This window comes from Gouania willdenowi, chromosome 24, assembly GCF_900634775.1.
Source record: "Gouania willdenowi chromosome 24, fGouWil2.1, whole genome shotgun sequence".
In the NCBI taxonomy this organism is placed as follows: Eukaryota; Metazoa; Chordata; class Actinopteri; order Blenniiformes; family Gobiesocidae; genus Gouania; species Gouania willdenowi.
The window spans coordinates 3075739-3094304 of NC_041066.1; the positions used below are offsets into that span (position 1 = coordinate 3075739).

At 37.0% G+C, this 18566-nt stretch overlaps 1 protein-coding gene across 6 annotated transcripts in view; it reads right to left on the reverse strand.

Annotated features, from left to right (window-relative positions):
- ankrd6b (ankyrin repeat domain 6b) overlaps positions 1 to 18566 on the reverse strand; it is an 85115-nt gene that overhangs the window by 923 nt on the left and 65626 nt on the right. For 5 of the 6 annotated variants that reach the window (XM_028440159.1, XM_028440157.1, XM_028440153.1 and 2 more), the window contains 9 exons: positions 11806 to 11904; positions 11544 to 11642; positions 10027 to 10104; positions 4543 to 4647; positions 3158 to 3259; positions 2909 to 3079; positions 2692 to 2844; positions 1656 to 1769; positions 53 to 287 (listed from right to left, as the gene is read on the reverse strand). In XM_028440159.1, the coding sequence (XP_028295960.1) occupies positions 53 to 287; positions 1656 to 1769; positions 2692 to 2844; positions 2909 to 3079; positions 3158 to 3259; positions 4543 to 4647; positions 10027 to 10104; positions 11544 to 11642; positions 11806 to 11904 (1156 nt within the window). The remainder of the gene's footprint in view (positions 1 to 52; positions 288 to 1655; positions 1770 to 2691; positions 2845 to 2908; positions 3080 to 3157; positions 3260 to 4542; positions 4648 to 10026; positions 10105 to 11543; positions 11643 to 11805; positions 11905 to 18566) is intronic. The other variant, XM_028440156.1, reaches the window with a different exon arrangement.

An 18566-nucleotide genomic window follows, 5' to 3' on the forward strand; every position in this document is an offset into this window, starting at 1 on the left:
ACTCAGTCAGCACCACAGCCTCACCCCCTTCCTGAGACCAAGGCCTCCTCACCAGGTGAGTTCTCCCCCTGAACCACAAAGTAGTGCCTGGCAGAGCCACCATCTGGTGCTGGGCTGCTGATGGAGCTGCCCTCCTGCTCGCCCTGCGCTGGGCCCATCACTGCTTCTTCAGCCTCCTTCAAGCTCACATCTGCAGACGAGGACTGCAGCTGGGGGGTGCTGTGGAGCTCCATGTTCTGCAGCTTGCAAAGACACCAGCTCTTCAGCTCCCTGACCAAAGACGCCTGCTTAAAGACAAACACAAGCTTACAGTGTTATCTCACTAAAGGCAGCACTGATATTACATCCATATTGATCCAGAGTGGGGACAGGATTTAAACCAACACATTGTTTAGCTATTAGCTAACACCAAAACAAAGAAAATCATAAATATGGAAGTGCTTACAGGTGCTTTAAACAAGGTTCAAACAATAGAGTAGATGGATATGTTTTCTTTCTATTCTACTGATTATAGATCCAGACCTAACCAGGCTTGCACTAACAGTCTTTGTGTTATGATCTGATTTTAATTCTTTTATCAAAACCCAGTAAAGTGTTTCACCCTGAGGATTAAACCAGATTTCCACTGGATCCAAAACTGCTCCACTGCATAACTGCTGAGTCATCTGCTGTCCTTCAATTCCCACCACCTCAGTCTGTGATGTGTATCTGTTGCAGCAAGGGCTCAGGAGATCTCGCTAATTCATGTGTAATCGTGCAATACAGCGAGTTGTAGTCAATACAAAGAGAACCACAATGCTATACTAACAAGTCATTGTGTGCTTGGAGAGGAGCAGACTCCGTCCTGCCCTGCTCTGTAGTTATTCCACTTTTGTGGAGAATGGAGAATATTGTGATTCAACCATGGATAAGTGCAATATTTATATGTGAAATATGATCCAATCCCACCTAGCGCCTGAAGAACGCTGGAGATATGCACCAGCAGAGCCACGTGACCAAGAAAGAGCAAGAGGTTTGGTAAAAGAATGGAATTACGTTCTGCTTTGAATGCGGAATATTTTATTTTGAAAATAAACCAGATATTTTATTTTGTGTCTGTGCACTTCCTGTCCCGCATGGGCTTATCTTCGTTTATGCAGCGTAGCTCCAGCAAAAAAAAGGGCTGCGTATCACGAAGGAGTAGTTACGTAGCTGTGCTAGAGCAGATTCGCATGCAGTTGAAATTGGCACATTGACTTTAATGGAACCCTATCAGATCCATTGTGGTTCCGCAGCATATACAGATCAGTTACAGATCCAGTGGAAATTGTGGGTTAGAGTAAATTCAACCCCAACAGTACGACTAACGCTGCCTCACTATCGTCCTTTCCTCACTAAACTCTTCACCATTTATTTCCCCCTCATTCAGCTGTAACACTGGCCACTCTTTCTACATCTTTCCTCCCAAGAAGAAGGTTTACTCATCCTTTGCAAGGGCTGATCAACACAATCAATTAAATTATTTTGTAAGAAAAAAGGTGTCCATTGGCTGCAGAAACATTGCACTACATGTAGTGTTAGCCTATAAGCACAAATGCAGAGATGGGATGAAAAACAAAGTAAATCAGAAGTGATTTGTGCTGATATTGTTTGGGAGGAAATGCTGCCGGTGTTACCCGTCTCTTCTCTGCCTCTTTTCTCTCCATCAGAGCGTGCTGTTCCATCCTCTGAAGACACTCGCTCTTCTCCGCAGACACTCGCTCCACTGTCATCTTATCCAGAGCTCGTATCTGAAGGCAAACGCAATGATTACACATGACTCACACAACTCGGTTAACAGAAGCTGCAGGATGACTATCTCACACTACAGAGTGATCAATAGCTGGCGCTCCATTACCCTTGGAAATACGCAAAATCTAAATAGTGTTATATGAACTGGTGATGGAAACACCTGAATTTAGAAAAAAAAATACACTGCAATATCGCTGAAGTTTTTACGCTTTCATGAGGAGGTTCCATATTGAAATGTATTGCGAAAGTGCAATGGAAGCTCTTTTTCCGCATGATGTGATGTACCTGGTCACATGACCACTTTTCTCTGAGAAAACATGGCGCGGTATGTGTGGACAGAAGAGGAGACCGAAACATTTGATAGCGTTAAACAACAAGGGAATATGGAGGGTTTGAGCGTCCATCTTCATGCAGCAAAGTCTCACGGGATGAGATTTCACAACAGTTACGAGGCTCCTGCCCAAAGCAACCATTGGTGGCAACATATTCAAAGCACAATTATACTTTGTTTAGAAATATTGCTTCTATTTTGTGAAAATCTGTAATGGAAATCCAGCAAATGACATTAACTCATGAACTCTGTATAAAAAAACGGTAACACTTTACTTGAAGTTTTATACATAAGGCTGATATTACGCTGTCATTAACATGAATACAGTATCATGGAGGCTGTCATTAAGTGTCGTTCATTACCCTAACCCTACTAGATCCCGCCACCTAACCTAAAAAATGCAAACATCGCTCCAAAGGTGTCATAATTTAGCGAACAACACTTAATGACTATCTTTATGACACCTTATTCATGCTAATAACACATAATGACAGCCTGATGTCAGCCTTATGTATAAAACTTCAAGTAAAATGTTACCAAACTATTTGAAGCATGTTGGTCAGTGCACTGTGAGTGTGTGTTTGAGTTACCTGGTGCTTGTTTTTGCGGTCCAGTTGGCCCATCTTGCTGTTCATCCGGTCCTGGACTGTGTAGATCTCGGTCTTCATCTCCTCCTTGGTGGCTTCCAGCTGGTTTTCCAGTTTGTTGATAAGAGGTTCACAGCGACAGCCATTGAGAGGGGCCTGAAACCAGTGTGTGTTTGTTTATCTGAACTCACCTCAAACTATATGAAGGACGACCTCTTACCTGCATGACCTTGCCGTCCTTTCCTCGATAGAGAGTGTAGAGCTGATACGCTTTGTAGCTGTGTGGAGGATGGAAAGCATGAGGGGAAACTCCTCGTAGCTTAGTTTTTCTTTTGTGAACAACGTCGATGTGCTTCGAGTCTTTGCGACGGAGGGGGTCAGACAAAGACGGCTGCAAAATCAACGTTCAATCAGCACAGAGCTTTGGAAGGCACCACTATTGCTACAGAGCATCCATTTACGGTCCTACCTTCTGTTTTGCTTTTCTGTTTGTTGCTCTCCTTACGTTGGATTGGTGGCGGACGGTGACGCGCTCGCTGCTCTGTGTGTCGTCTGCAGCAGAAACACTGTCCTAGGGACACACAAAGGCTGTGATGGCTTTTACCACATTAACATTAATGGAGCAGAGAAACACAAATCAATAGTAACGTGAGCTAAACTGATGTTTTTGTGTTTAAAACAAAAATAGATCCCTTAAAGAAAATGTGCAAAACTGCAATAGCACACCTTTATTAAAGCTGCTGAAGAGGAAAATCTTTATCTGATAAATACATGGAGCGGATTCACTAAGATCTGAAATAAATGGTAGTAAACCATGTGCGTCCATAAATCCTTTGGTGGCACATGGATTCACTAACATTGTGGTGCAAATTGGTGCACGTGTAGACGTGGTTGAGACGGCCCTATTTAAATGAACATTTTGCTCATTCAACGTGGAGAGCTGTGTGCACAAAAGCACAAAACAACATTCAAAGAGGTTAAATTGGAGGCAGGTGGACTTCTCTGTCTGCTGCACAAACATTCAATAATATAGAAAATATTTTTGTACAGCTGAACTTTAAATGAAATAGTAATCTATTACAATGAGGTGATTGGTTTTGATCTCAGACAATATCATATGTGCAGTTTTAAAGTCTTGTTACTTTATAAACGTGAATAACTTTGTTCATTTCACACAAGAACACTTTGTAATGATCCAGTGCTTTCCCAGACTTCTGCATGATTACACTTGCTTCATTGCCTCCTCTGGGATTTGAACACCATATTCAACGGCAATTTAAAGAGTCACTTATCCCATCAATAAAATGAGGAAACAACAGATGCTTTAAAATAGCATAGGGATGAAATGAGCAAGGGTTTGTATAAAACAAAATAATAAGAATGCTCCAATTGATCAGGAACTGATATCTGAAAAAGCAGATCCTCACAAACAAGCAGATGAGTTAGCATACCAAGACAGCTGTTTCCGATGGGCAGCTAACATGCTATCCCCCAGGTCTCCATGACAACAGACACCAGTCATTGATATAACAGAAAGAGCCAAGCTGCAGCTCACAGACACATGGATTGTAAGTTACATTAGGTTACAGATATAAAGGTGACTAAGTTACTTTATGACTGATAGATTTAAACAGTATTAAACAGATAATTAATTTATTATAGCTGGGTATATTGTACTGATTTCTTATTGGATATTTTATATTAAAAGCACCAAATTTGTTCCATTTTGTTAAGGAGACGATTATTTTAAACCCAAACACTGTGAAATTGAAGGTCACATAATGTCCTCATTCTGTCTCATTTTTTAATAAGAATATTTGTAAAACAATGAGTAGATAAAAATGGAGGCCTCACTTTACACAGCAACATTTCATCTCTGTGCGCAGACTGAGCTCTGCCCTCGGCCTTCAGCTTGTCTCGTCTCTTCCTCACAGTCCGGCCGCGCACAAAGCTCTGCACCTGAACACAAACACACAAGCATCAGTCACTCACTTTTATAGATAGAACTTCTCTTGTAGCTCATTCAGGCTGCAAGGAAGAAGAAAAGTGAGGTGGAAGAATGGTAATCATTACTAGGCAGACACACACTAGTGGAGAGCGTGCAGACTTTATTAGAAGGAGTAGCACAATGTGAGATTTAAACATATTGTCTAGCTCTGCTTTTTTTTCAACCACTTCTAGTGTGCCGTGGATAATTATTCAATTTCATTTAATTGTTCTAAGAAACATTTTAGAAAACTAATTAATTGCAATTAATCTACAAATATGAGCCCCTCCCCGTTCCAAAGCGCACAGAATAATACACACATAATAATAATTATAACATATTTATATATCATACATTGTATAAAAATTATATAATATAAAAATTACTGTGTAAAACAAAACAATATTTAACAAAACTTGTATCAATCCCATGATGTACTAATTGGGCTACAGAAGAAAAACTAATTTGGAGCCTAAAAAACAAACAAAAAAAAACCTCATGTACTTCAGAAAAAAAGTCAAGTTTTATGGACACTGAAGAAAAAAAAATATCGTAAGTAAAAAAAATAATAATTCATGCACTTCAAAAACTGTTTTTTTTCATTATTGTAAGAGACCATGTCTGTGGCTGATACCACAGCTCAATTTTGAACCACAGGACAGCGATGTAGGAGACCATGTCTCCCTCCCTTCTTTTTCTCTCACAATCCTGAACAAATGGCCAACAGGAATTTACGACTGAACTGTTTTTTCAAGAAGCACATGGCCAAACCCTTTGTGCTGCTTCTGCCCCAAGAATGAACAAAAACATTCTAAAAAGTGGACACGGATTTTTAATACAAATTGAAATCTAATTTTTTACACTGTCTTTAACCCTTTATTCACAGGAAATGAGGAAACCCTTAGAACAACCATCAGACACCTCCGTGGTCCGGCCTAAGACCCTCTTCACCAACACGCTCGGCCACAGAGAAGGACCACCTACTCCCTCATCAGAACCGAGTTACTCTGGATCTCAAATTTCCAATTGGGTTTAAAGTAATTCCAGTCACATAGCTTATCTTCATACTGATCTTATGATAAAACACACACACACACACACACGATGTGTTGCCAGATTGGCCTAGAAAGACTTTTGAAACATGAATTAATGAGGCATTGGAAACTGGAGTCGCTAGTAGTGAATTGAAGCCTGATTCATCAGGATCATATATTGTTCTCACATATCAGTAGGGCTATCAAATACTTTGGTAATCAATTACTCTATCAATTAATCTGTTAATCAGATAAAATATACTTAAAGGCAGGGTAGATGATTTTCGAAAGCTAGCATGATTTTGAATGCAGCTTCCCCAATGGCCCCGCCTTTACCCCCCTCACACCTTGTGTGGCAATCAAACTGTATAATTCATCACTGTAACCTCACAGCTTGATTGATATAAATATCTGTATCATATTTGTATATTTTGTATTATTTTTGTAAATATCTATCATATTTGCATATTTGTATTATTATTATTATTATTATTACCATTATTAATCTTACGTGTATCTGATCCATATTTTTTCAGTCTTTTACTTAATTATACACTTATTTAATGTTTATTGTTTCTTACGTCTTTGTTAAACGTTTTATTCTTTTATTTGTGATTTTTCTTAAGTGGCTGTAAGATAAGCAATTTCCCCCTGGGGTTAATAAAGGAATTCTGATTCTGATTCTGAAATCATGCTCTGAATTTTCTTACTTTCTTTTACTAAGCTTTTACTTTAAATATGCTTTACTTAACAGCTTAATGCTTATTGCACAAATAGACTTGCTTGATTAATACATGTTTATACTTTCACTATTTGTCTGTGATTTATGCAAATATGCAATATAATATGGTTCGTTATGGAGAGTAGATAGATTGACAAGAATTCACACAAATATAATTAACACAACAGACTGAATCAGATTAAAACATTGTTAGTTCCTGGAAAGGTAATCCAAACAAATTACATGTTCTACAAATTTAGAAAAAAGCAAAGATGTAATCTCTCCTTCGGGGAATTGAACCCTGGTCCCCCGCAAACAGCCCTAAACCGTTTCCCATTCATTCTCTATGGTAGCGCTAAACTACTACGATGTAATGCGCCTTCCCGCCACTGACCCTTTGTGGCGCTGTAACAGCTTCATTCAAGAAAACGAGCAAACAAAGATGTTTGTCCAACAAAGGTAAATTACTTTTTGACACATCATGGTTGGATTGTAAGCTTATAATATTGGATTGATAGTGGAGTGATTTAATGTTTAAGATGTGGAGGTTTTAAAGTCAAATGAAAGATTATTTATTTATTATTGCAGTAGTATTAGGCAATATAAATAGGCATATTATGTATAACCTTTTCACAAAAATCATACTGGTAGGTTAACATTAAATGAATAAATACATTCATATTTTATTTTATATTATATATTCCCTAGGTTAAAAATGTTTGTAGAGATTTCTGTATATTCAAGTGGTTCCCAAACTGGGGTACGTGTACCCCGAGGACAGGGATCTGCAACCTGTGGCTCTGGAGTTTCATGTGGCTCTTTGACTCTTTTGCAATGGTTCCCTATCGCTATAAGAACTTATTAAAATAATGAATTGTTATTTCTTACAGAGGGTGTTAATGATAAATGACGGACACTAAATAAAATCGTGATAAAACAATTTGTCAAACTAAAAATAATAATAATAACTTTGATCAACCATAAACTTGCCTTGCACCTGTGGTTAACCTTACATTTTAAATCCCTGGTAAGATAACTAAACCAACAAAAAGACTTTTCTGGAAGAAAATAGGGATTCATATGCATGCTTGATATGTTGTATGTTTTATTAGTATGTGTTGACAGACATGATCATGTGATATGAAATTCAAGTGATTTTTTTGTAGTACTACAAATACATCAACCATTTAAAAAAAATGTAATATTATTTGATATAATTGTACAAAAATGTGTAAATAAAGTTTAGTACCATTATATTACTATTAAATCAGAATCAGATCAACCCCTTGAATTTATAAGACTTAGCAGGTGAAGTAAGATTGTAGTGGTTTGTGCCTTTACCACTACCAATAGTTTTAGTGCCACCTACAGTACATCTCTATCCAGACCACCTGCTGGCTGCGCGAGCCACTTGTAGATGGTAATTGCAGTATAATTTGTTTCTCCATTTGCAGTACATTCATGTTAATCCATTAAATAAATTGGCATACACCATGGTAACATGAGTTACTGTATACTTCAATCATTTACTGATGAATGCTTTTTGTTTTCTTTCCATCCCTGTAGCCCCCTCCATGCCTACAGTGAAGACACCTGTGCAAACCGAGAGGACTGGCTCAGCACCAGGTGTGTATCACAGGCTGATTTTCATATTCAGTTTTATTTTCTCCTTAACAATGTCTACACTGTGGCCCATATGAGTGTTATAAGTTTCTGAACATTAGTGGGAACAAATACAGTATATTAATAACGTGAATAAGTAAATGATGCAATGTCAAGTAAATAGAGTTTATTGGTTTTAATTGAACATATATACATTGATCTTTTCAGGAACACTCCCACCTTCTGAGATCTCCTCTGCCCTTCATACACATGAGCCAACACAGAGTAGGATGTCTTCATAACTCTGTTACTGTGCCTTTACTATACTGTCTATAATGCCCAAATTTGTCCTTGACTGTGCATAAAATAAGAAGAATAAAGTGTGTAAATATTATGATATTTTGTTTTACAGACAGACAAAAAATGTCTTGTGTGGGCAGCCAAAAATCCTGCTACCAAAGTGATGTATCATCAGTTCATCACTTTTATCAACAAGGACCCATTAGATACTACTATTGCTCCACAAAGGTGTTTAAAGCCTATTCTGCAGAGGGCCAGACAAATCCTAGAATGGCCTTAGAAGAGTTTGCACAGACTGATTTCTTTCAACGTGAACAGAGTGGAGGAAAAAGCTGAAAAGAAGAGGAAACTCCCGGACCCTCAACCTCAGGGAAGAATGTGCCTATAAGTCCTCACCTTATATAAAGACAAATGCATGACAAAGGAAATGACATGGAGGGAATTTCAAGCCTCATCATTCTATGGCATGAAAAAGGAGAGGTGGGCATCAGAGTGAAAGAAGTAGCAATGCTGATGTTTTATACATTTCATATTTTAATCATCGACTGTTCTCACATTGCACCATTCTGTTGCTCCATCCATTCTTTTCAGTTACATACACATTTCAATCAGTTATTGTTTTGTTTTGTTTGAGATGGTCTTCAGAATTTACCCCCAGACATTGAATGTTTTTTACCCAAGATGCCGGATCATCTCACAGCACTGAACAAAAAAATCCACATGAACAAGCATTTGTATATTAAAACTGATTATTACTCATTATAAACATATTTTTATACTTGCGTGTTTTTAGTCCCTCTTGTTTTGCTCAGTATTCTTCTTGTTGCACCACGTTACTGCAACTTCTGCCCAGTCCCATTGCTTTGCAGCAGCTATCATTTCCATAGTTATCCTGTTCATGTTTTTTACCTGTTCATACTTGTTTTAGCTTTCTCTACTGAAGGCTCATGTTTGAGTATTTTTAATAAAATACTCAAACATTTATTAAAATGTTATTAGGGCCTTCTTAAATGGATTATTAGGGCCTTCTTAAATGGATTATTAGGGCCTTATGTGGCCCTAATAATCCATTCAAGTGTGCAAAATATGAAAGATGATAAAAAAAAATGTTTTTGCTCATTGCACTTTTTATTTGAAATAAGAAATATGAAAAATCATATTTAATTGTTGTTGTTTATTTTTATTCCGTACTTTTTATTAGAATAAAAACTTTTTTCTTTGTGTTTATTTTATTCCTATTCAAGACACTGATAAGAATGACTGGATATTGTTGATATAGACTACACATTTGTAGTTTTTGGTGGTTTGCCTTGAGATTTTTTTCAATGAAAAGTTGTACCTTGGTTCAAAAAAGGTTGAAAAACTCTGGTCTAGCTCAGCGGTTCCCAAACTTTTTGCACTGCGCCCCCTTTTAAAGAATGAAAAATTCTCAGGGACCCCTTTAGCGACAAAATAAAAACATAAAATTAACACAAAATGTGCATTCACATATTTTAGAAAAGTCATAATAAACTTATTTTTAAATACAGTGCAAAAAAAACAAAACATTTTTTGTTTTTCATGCACAAGGTTCAGCAAGGCCAGTCTAGTGTCTATCCACCCCCACCCCCTTTGTGACATCACGCCCCCCAGTTTAGGAACCACTGCTCGAGCTAATAACTTGTCTTCTTCTGGGCTGGGAGGGATCAGCTCACCTGGGGGGCTTTGGTGAGGAGCAGAGCCACTTCTGGGTTGTTGTGTTCTCTGGCCTGGTCCAAAGCCGTCAGCCCTGCCTGCAACAATACACACGTACAACTGAGTAACACACTTTCAACACATTTATTTCAGCAGCAGATCTTGTCAAAATCACTTCATTTCCTTTACAACATAGTTTGATTTCAGGTGAACCCAATCAAAAAAAACTTTCTTAATAATATAATAAAGTGTAATTAGATTAACATTGCGTAATTATTCACTGTTCACCATGTAAACTTTGTACAAATTTCACTTAGAACATCCATAAGCATAAAGCAATGGCATTCATATCTAGTATTTGACAAAAATAATGAAATTCTTGAATAATGAGCACAGAAAGATTGCGCACTTCTGCATATATTAGGTAAAATTATTGGATTTGTGACTTTAGAGGAACTGAAATATCGTAAAACTGAACAACATAGTGATAATGACTTTCATTCATGTTTTCCCTGTATTTTTCACTTTGAACAAAATCCTCCCACGGGCCAAATAGAAAGCTCTGGTGTGCCAGATTTGGCCCATGGGCCTTGAGTTTGACACCCCTGCTTTAAGTCCTGGCAATTGATGAAAATTAAATATTTGAAATTTAAAAGCCAATTAGACACTTTAAACAACAGAGTGAAGCAGTGTGTGTTTGTTGTTCCCTCTTTTAACAAAGATCTTGATCTCAACGTGACTGCCTGGTAATTACATTAAAAATAAAAGCCCTCAGAGTTGCAAAAAGCAGAGATTTCACTAAAACTCTCTTCTGATGATTATGAGAAGTAAAATAGGGCTGCAGCGATCAATTCTTTTTGGAATTGATTAATTTAGTACTTTATCGATCGATTAATCGGAGACTATTTATTTATTTATTTTTAATTTTTAAGCAACCAAAACAAATAATGCATAAAGAAAATGATGTGGCTGTAAAATGATCAAGCATTTGGCGTGTTTGTGTGTGTCCATGTCCGCATGTGTTTGTGTGTGTGTCCATGTCCGCATGTGTTTGTGTGTGTCCGCGTCCGCGAAAAGACTATAGCACATTTGACCTCTTGTTACTCATGCCTCATCACTATTAACTCATAATACAGGATAAAATGGGAGGCTCCGACTCCACTTGCAGAAGTGACATTCACGTGAGGATGTTTTCTTTTCAGCTGCTGCAGCATCATATACGTCCTGTTATGGTAGGCTAGATCCATCTACACTGGACTACGATGTCTGCGTTGCGAAGCGTAAAATGATCCCACTGTCTCTGTCTTTTTCGCATTCCACCGGTCCACATTGTCCGCCAGAGAGAAAATGATGCGCCTCGATTAATTCAGTCCGGGTGAAACCAGAGACCGCATACAAAAGCGGCCATGATACGGACTTTGGTGACGTCAGGTGAATTCAACGAAGCATTGAGGCAGAGAATTTGCGTCGAATAATTTTGGTAATAAAATAATTTGAGGAATTCGAGGAATTTCAGCCCTAAAGTAAAGAGACTCACGTTGTTGCAGATACGACCGTCTGCACCGGCCTCCAGCAACAGGCGAACAGTCTTCTTATGGTTCAAAGCTGCTGCCACGTGTAGTGGAGTGTCTCCAACCTGAGCAGAAACATCATTGCTCAAAAACATGGCAGGAACACATTTATACTCACTATCAGAACAAAGAAAAGTTATGTGTTAAGTACAACATAACATTAGAAATGATGAAGGACAGAGGGAGTGGTTTACATACAAGAAGCGAATCAAATAATGTGGAACTGACCAGGTTTTTCTCTGAGACGGAGCAAAAGGCTCCCAGCAGAGTGCGGACCATGGCCACGTGGTTGTAGCGAGCCGACACGTGCAGACACGTATCACCAGCCTGCAACAAAAGCATCAAATATCAGACATACAACATATTACTGACTGCAGCAGAACGTTGGAACCCAAGGCCATGAGAGGAAAAAAGGTAGTATGTGTCATATTAGAGCATTTGATAGTTTTTAAAGTTGGAATCTTCGTTTTTTAGATTCTTTGTGTTGTTGATCATGTTTTTGTGTAATTAAGTTAAACTAAAGTGTAGTAAAATGTACCTGAGATGGATTTACTTAAACATATGTGTGGCTCAGTCGCTGCTTCTCCATGAGACAGGACAGGAATTAATCTTTGATGAGTCAGCGGTAAGGCTGCTCCAGGCTGTGCTTTACGCTTCAAGTGCTAATCCACTGGCTCATAATTAACAGATGGCAGTGGTGTGTAAACAGAGGCAAACATCCGCCGGGTTTTCAATTACAGGCAAAATATGGGCAAAAAAGTGGAACATTGTGTGTGTGTGTGTGTGTGTGTGTGTGTGTGTGTGTGTGTGTGTGTTTGTGGAGCGAATATTTCCCTGACGCGGTATGAATTCGACCTGAAATTTAGTCAACTGCTTCCAAATACCACGAGTGTGTGCAGCTGTTATTTTGGAGTAATTTGGTGTATCAAAACGTTCATAACGTTCATTTTAAGATTACGGCAGTCTTGGTAATGAGCGCGGTATTGAGTGCGCTACTTCCGGTTCCAGGTTCATGTTCACTGTGTCGCAGTTTGTTTGGGTTTAAAAAAAAGGTCAATATTATAAAAAGTTTTGTACCACTAAAAGTTATTTAAGTAAATATTTCATGGTTATTTAAAATCATTCCTGTGATCCAAACGGACTCCACTTCCTCCTGTGCCATGCTATCGTCAGCGTCTCAAAAATGGGAGCTCTCTGAATAGATCATTTGAAACCGTCAGCCACTGGTGAGTCTTTTGCAGACAAGTTTCCCATTGTTTAAAACACATAACTGTCCGTGTAATTGTTCATGCTTAACGTCAACGCTTCACTATAATCTGTACTGAACTCAACCCGTTCAATACTCCATCTTGAAAACTGCAGATTCTCTGTGGTGCCGTGCATGAAAGCTAAATTCTGACCACTCGGTTTGTAGATAAACAATGATTTTTGTTAAAAAAAAGACAGCCAAACTGTAGATAATACTTTAATTTACTTACTCACTCATGTAGTTTGGAGCTTTATGTTTTGTTTTGCGCAGTTTTGTTGTTTTTCTAATTGGTGCTACAATGTGGTTATCAGCGTCTCAAACATTTCACGGGAACACACACACGCACACACGCGCGCATGCACGCACACACGCACACACACACACGCAAGGTATTTATAATAAAAATATACTAAATGAGTAAAATAAAGCAAAAAACTATTTATACAAAAAGTACACAAAACGACAACAGAATAAAAATATGTAAATGAACACTAAAAAAGATACAAAATACACAAAATGACTCCAGAATCACACTACAATGGCAACAAAAACATTTATACAAAAAATACACAAAAAGACAACTAAAAGATAAAAAAAATACAAATAATGACGCCAAAAAACATACATTACAGAAAAATACACCAAAGAAAAACAAAAATATGAAAATGACTAAAAATACAGAAAACTAAATATTTATACAAAAAATACACAAAATGACAACAGAAATGCACAAAACTACACCAAAAAAGATACAGAAATACACAAAATGACTCCAGAATCACACTACAATGGCTACAAAAAACAATAATTATACAAAAAATGCACAAAAACACAAATACACATACTAACTCAAAAAGACATTACAGAAAAATACACCAAACAAAATAAAATGTAAAAAAAACAACAAACACATTTATCATGCACATGTCCCATATAAATAATAAAATAAAATAAAAAAATTTCACCCACAAATGTACCCCTTTATAACACTACAGAGTACATAGTTTGTACACCTCTTTCTACATCCAACCTTCAAACAAATGCTCATTTGGCCATAATTGACAACTGTACTGATGCTTCCACATGAATGCATACTTCCGACAGGCACTGTACTAGAAGACTTAATGACAACAAATATGAATTTAGTTTTAGTTTAACATTTTCTATGAACATTTAATTTAGTTTTGGTTGGCTTTCATCAGCTGAGGGCCACATTATCAACATTTATCTCAACATTTAGAATAATGACATCTGATCATTAATACAGGAAAAAACTGTTTGTTGTTGTTTTCGAATTAGTTTTTTTTTTTGTCATTTTGCGTATTTTTTGATTTCTGTTGTTTTTGTTTTTTTATGGTTTACAGCATGTGTTATGTGGTTTAGCTTAAAACAGCCCAAGGGTTTGAGAATCAAACATTTTTTCTAACTCTTATATTTACATTTCTCTCTTTCAAAGATCTTACACTGGTTTCATATGTTAAAGAAAAATAATTGAACTGTTGCCAATGAAGGTGTCTGAAGCAAAAGTTTAATTTACAGAAGCTTAGCATAAGTCAATAGCTGTAAGCTGCAGTGGGAATGTTGGGAACAATGGCAATGTTTATGCAGGATTTGGAAGCATCACATTTGTCTATTAATTAAGGAGAGTCACATGACAAGCTGAGAAAATTCAACATGGCGGCTCGCTGCCGTGACTAGTTTACCGATCCTGTTTACGTGCACATACTAACGATTTTTACCGTTAAATCAACGCCACCAACGAGAGCCGACCACGCGCCCTCTCACCAGCCAGAGTGGAGGACCTCGAGGACTTCATAGATAGATATTACGCTGAGTACGTGATGGAGTCCGGACCAAAAGCCAGTACATCAGGTAAGTCGGCGAAGCGCCGGAAAAACGATTCGGCCACCGATACATCAGACCTCGAGGTAGAATCCCACACGGAACTCCTACAGACCATAATTAAGAGGCTGGATGTGCTCGACTTACTGCACCGAGACGTTCAGGAAATGAAAGTCAGCCTGGAATTTGCCTATCAACAAATCCAGGACTTACAAAAAGATAATCATGATATCCATTCGGCTTTATCTGCGGTGAGCTCCGAGGTAAAAGAGCTGAAAAAAGAAAACAAGTTTCTTAAAGAGTCAGTCCTGGATATCCAATCTCGTAGTATGAGAGACAACGTAATATTCTCAGGTATTCCAGAAACCCCCAACGATGACCCACATGCTCTGCTGAAAGACTTCATGTCGTCGGCGCTTAAAATCCCGGCAGAAACCGTGAAAAACATCACATTTCACCGTGTCCATCGCCTTGGACCACGTAGAGGAAACCGTCCACGTCCCATCATTGCCAAATTTGAGCACTTTCAACAGAAGATCCAGGTTAAAAGTAAAGGTCGGGAACTTAAAGGTACGCAATTCGGCATGAATGATCAATTCCCTCGGGAAATAAACGAACGTCGAAAAACCCTGTATCCTATCTTTAAAGAAAACCGACAGAAAGGCAAAAATTCCAAACTGGTCGTAGACAAGCTTTACATAGATGGCCAACTGTTTAGGGACTTAAACATCACCCCCTGGCTCTACTGAGAAAGACAAATCTAAAAATAATAATAATAATGAAGTAAAAAAAAAAAAAAAACACAACACAGGTGTTATGTGAGTTAACATTGAAAGGATAATTCTCCACTTATGGTGAAGCTAAGGTAGCATTATTTTTAAAAAAAAAAATTAAAATAAATATATATGTTGTATGTGTGTATGTATATATCTGTACATTAAAAAAAAAAAAAAAAAAAGGCAAATAAAAACAATAAATACATTTAAAAAAAAAAAAAAAAAAAAAAAGTGTGTATGTATGTGTGTGTGTATGTATATATGTATACATATGTATGTATGTATGTGTGTGTATATGCATGTGTTTATATATGTATGTGTATGTAGATGTGTGTGTATGTATATGTATGTGTGTATATATATATATATATATATATATGTATGTGTATATGTTTATGCGTGTATGTGTGTGTGTATATATGTGCATGTATATGTATGTATGTGTGTATGTGTATGTATGTGTGTATGTATATATGTATATATATGTCTATGTATATATGTATATATATGTGTATGTGTGTATGTATGTATGTATATATATATGTATGTATGTATATGTGTATATATATATATATAAATAGAGAAAATATATATAAAATAATGATAACTCCAAAAAAAAAAAAAAAAAAATTAAAAAAAATATATGTATATATATATATAACAATAATAATAATTAAAATAAATAAATACATAAAGATAATAATAACACTAAAATAAAAACATGGATAGGTATATATAGACACGTATGTGTATGTATGTTTGTATGTATGCTACATATTGGCTTAGATTTTGGTAAACACTTTTTGGCACGTACTCTCTCACAGGACACTCTCTACCCTCATGTCAACTCACTCGTCTCGAACCCCTCACTCTTTTTTTTTGTTTCACACTCACTCAACACCCACAACACCCCCCACCTCCTATACCTCCTATAATTACCCCTTGCTCCTTTTACTCTTTTGATATTGGTTGTTGTCATTGTATGTTTGTGCTTTTCACTAACCTATTCAATCCAGTCCTTTACCCCGTGGTGCTATCGCATGATAAATATGTCTCCTCTTCTTTCTTTCCTTGCATCCAAGCTTTTTACAACACAGTGCACAAATGCTCACAGATTCTCACTTATGCTCACACCTGTATGGACTAACACTCACCTCATTCTATGTATCAGTTTACAGTAACTTCTTGGAATGTGCGTGGCATTCGCTCACAGGCTAAAAAGATTAAGATATTTGACTATGTATCAAGATTAAATGCAGACATTGTCTTCTTTCAAGAAACTCACTTACTTAAATCAGAAGAAAAATCCCTGACAGATTCAAATTTTAACAAGATATATAATTCATGTTTTAATTCCAGACAAAGAGGAGTCTCGGTTCTTCTCAACAAAAGGTTACCCGTTAACATAATCAACTCCGTCATAGACCCAGAGGGTAGATATATTATTATCAAAGTAGTAATCTATAATAAATGTTTCACAATTCTTAATCTATATGCCCCCAATAATGATGACCCTGATTTTTTCCATAGAATTTTCTCAGAGCTTTCAGACCTTTCTGCAGACTCGTCTCTAATCATCGGAGGTGACTTCAATCTGGCGCTCAACACATCATTGGACAGATCTAGTAAGTGCTCAAATACAAAACCATCTCGATCTGCTAAAGTATTAATGGATTACATGGAAGACCTTGGAATAGGAGATGTATGGAGAATGAATAACCCAACTAAAAAAGAATATACCTTCTTCTCCCCTGTGCATAAATCCTTCTCCCGAATTGACTTTTTTCTTTCAAATAATTCCATCGTACATAAGATGTCCTCTAAAATACATCCTATAATTATTAGCGATCATGCCCCAATATCCCTCACCCTGCAGTGTGACTCTAATCAGAAAGTATCCTCTCTATGGCGCTTTAACACTTCATTACTTAATGACAGTAAATTTGAAAAAATTATAAGAAAAGAATGGGAGGACTTTCTATTGACAAACGACTCCCCGGAAATATCACCGTCCTTACTCTGGGAAACTGGCAAGGCTGTCATTAGAGGGAAGATTATATCATACTCTTCTTTTAAGAAAAAACAGGAACAGATGGCAGAAAAAACACTTGAAGAAAAGATCAAAAAACTTACGGATGAATACGCAGCTAACCCTTCTGAACTTTTATGGGAAAAACTCCAAAATACAAAACTTAATCTGAATATCATCTTATCTAAAAAAACCGACTTCATTTTGCAACAATTACGATACAAAAACTTTGACTACAATAATAAATCAGGCAAATATTTAGCAAATCAGCTCAAACATAGTAAAGAAAATTCCTTTATAGCAGCAATTTCTGATAACGCAGGTCAAACTTTAAACTTACCTCAGGACATTAATAACATCTTTCATGATTATTATCAAAACTTATACTCATCAAATTTAAACCCTGACCCTGAAGATATTAAAACCTTTCTTAATAAACTAAACCTACCACAGCTCACTATAGATCAGAAAACCACCTTAGACTCACCATTAACCTTACAAGAATTACAAAATGCTTTAGATAGCATGTCAACAGGCAAAGCACCAGGTCCAGATGGGTTCCCTGCCGAATTCCTTAAACATTTCTGGTCAATGCTGGCTCCACTATTTTTCAGAGTAGTAACAGAGATCAAAAATAAAGGGCATGTAGGAGGTCACATGAATACAGCGAACATTAAATTGTTACTTAAACCAGACAAAAACCCCATATTACCCTCAAGCTATCGTCCCATCTCACTTATTAACACAGACTTAAAAATTATTTCCAAAGCACTCACATCCAGGTTAGAGAAAGTAGTACAGTCAATTATACACCAAGACCAGACAGGTTTTATTAAAAATAGACACTCCACAGACAATGTGAGAAGACTGTTTAATGTGATCAACATGGCACAGAACTCTAAAAAGAAAACAATAATCTTGTCACTCGATGCAGAAAAAGCATTTGATAGAGTAAACTGGTCATTCCTCCTAACTGTCCTTGGCAAATTTGGCTTCGGAGAATCATTCATACAATGGATCTCCACCCTGTACAATAAACCTAAGGCCTCAGTAACCACAAACAAAATAACATCCCAAAGCTTCACACTGCAGA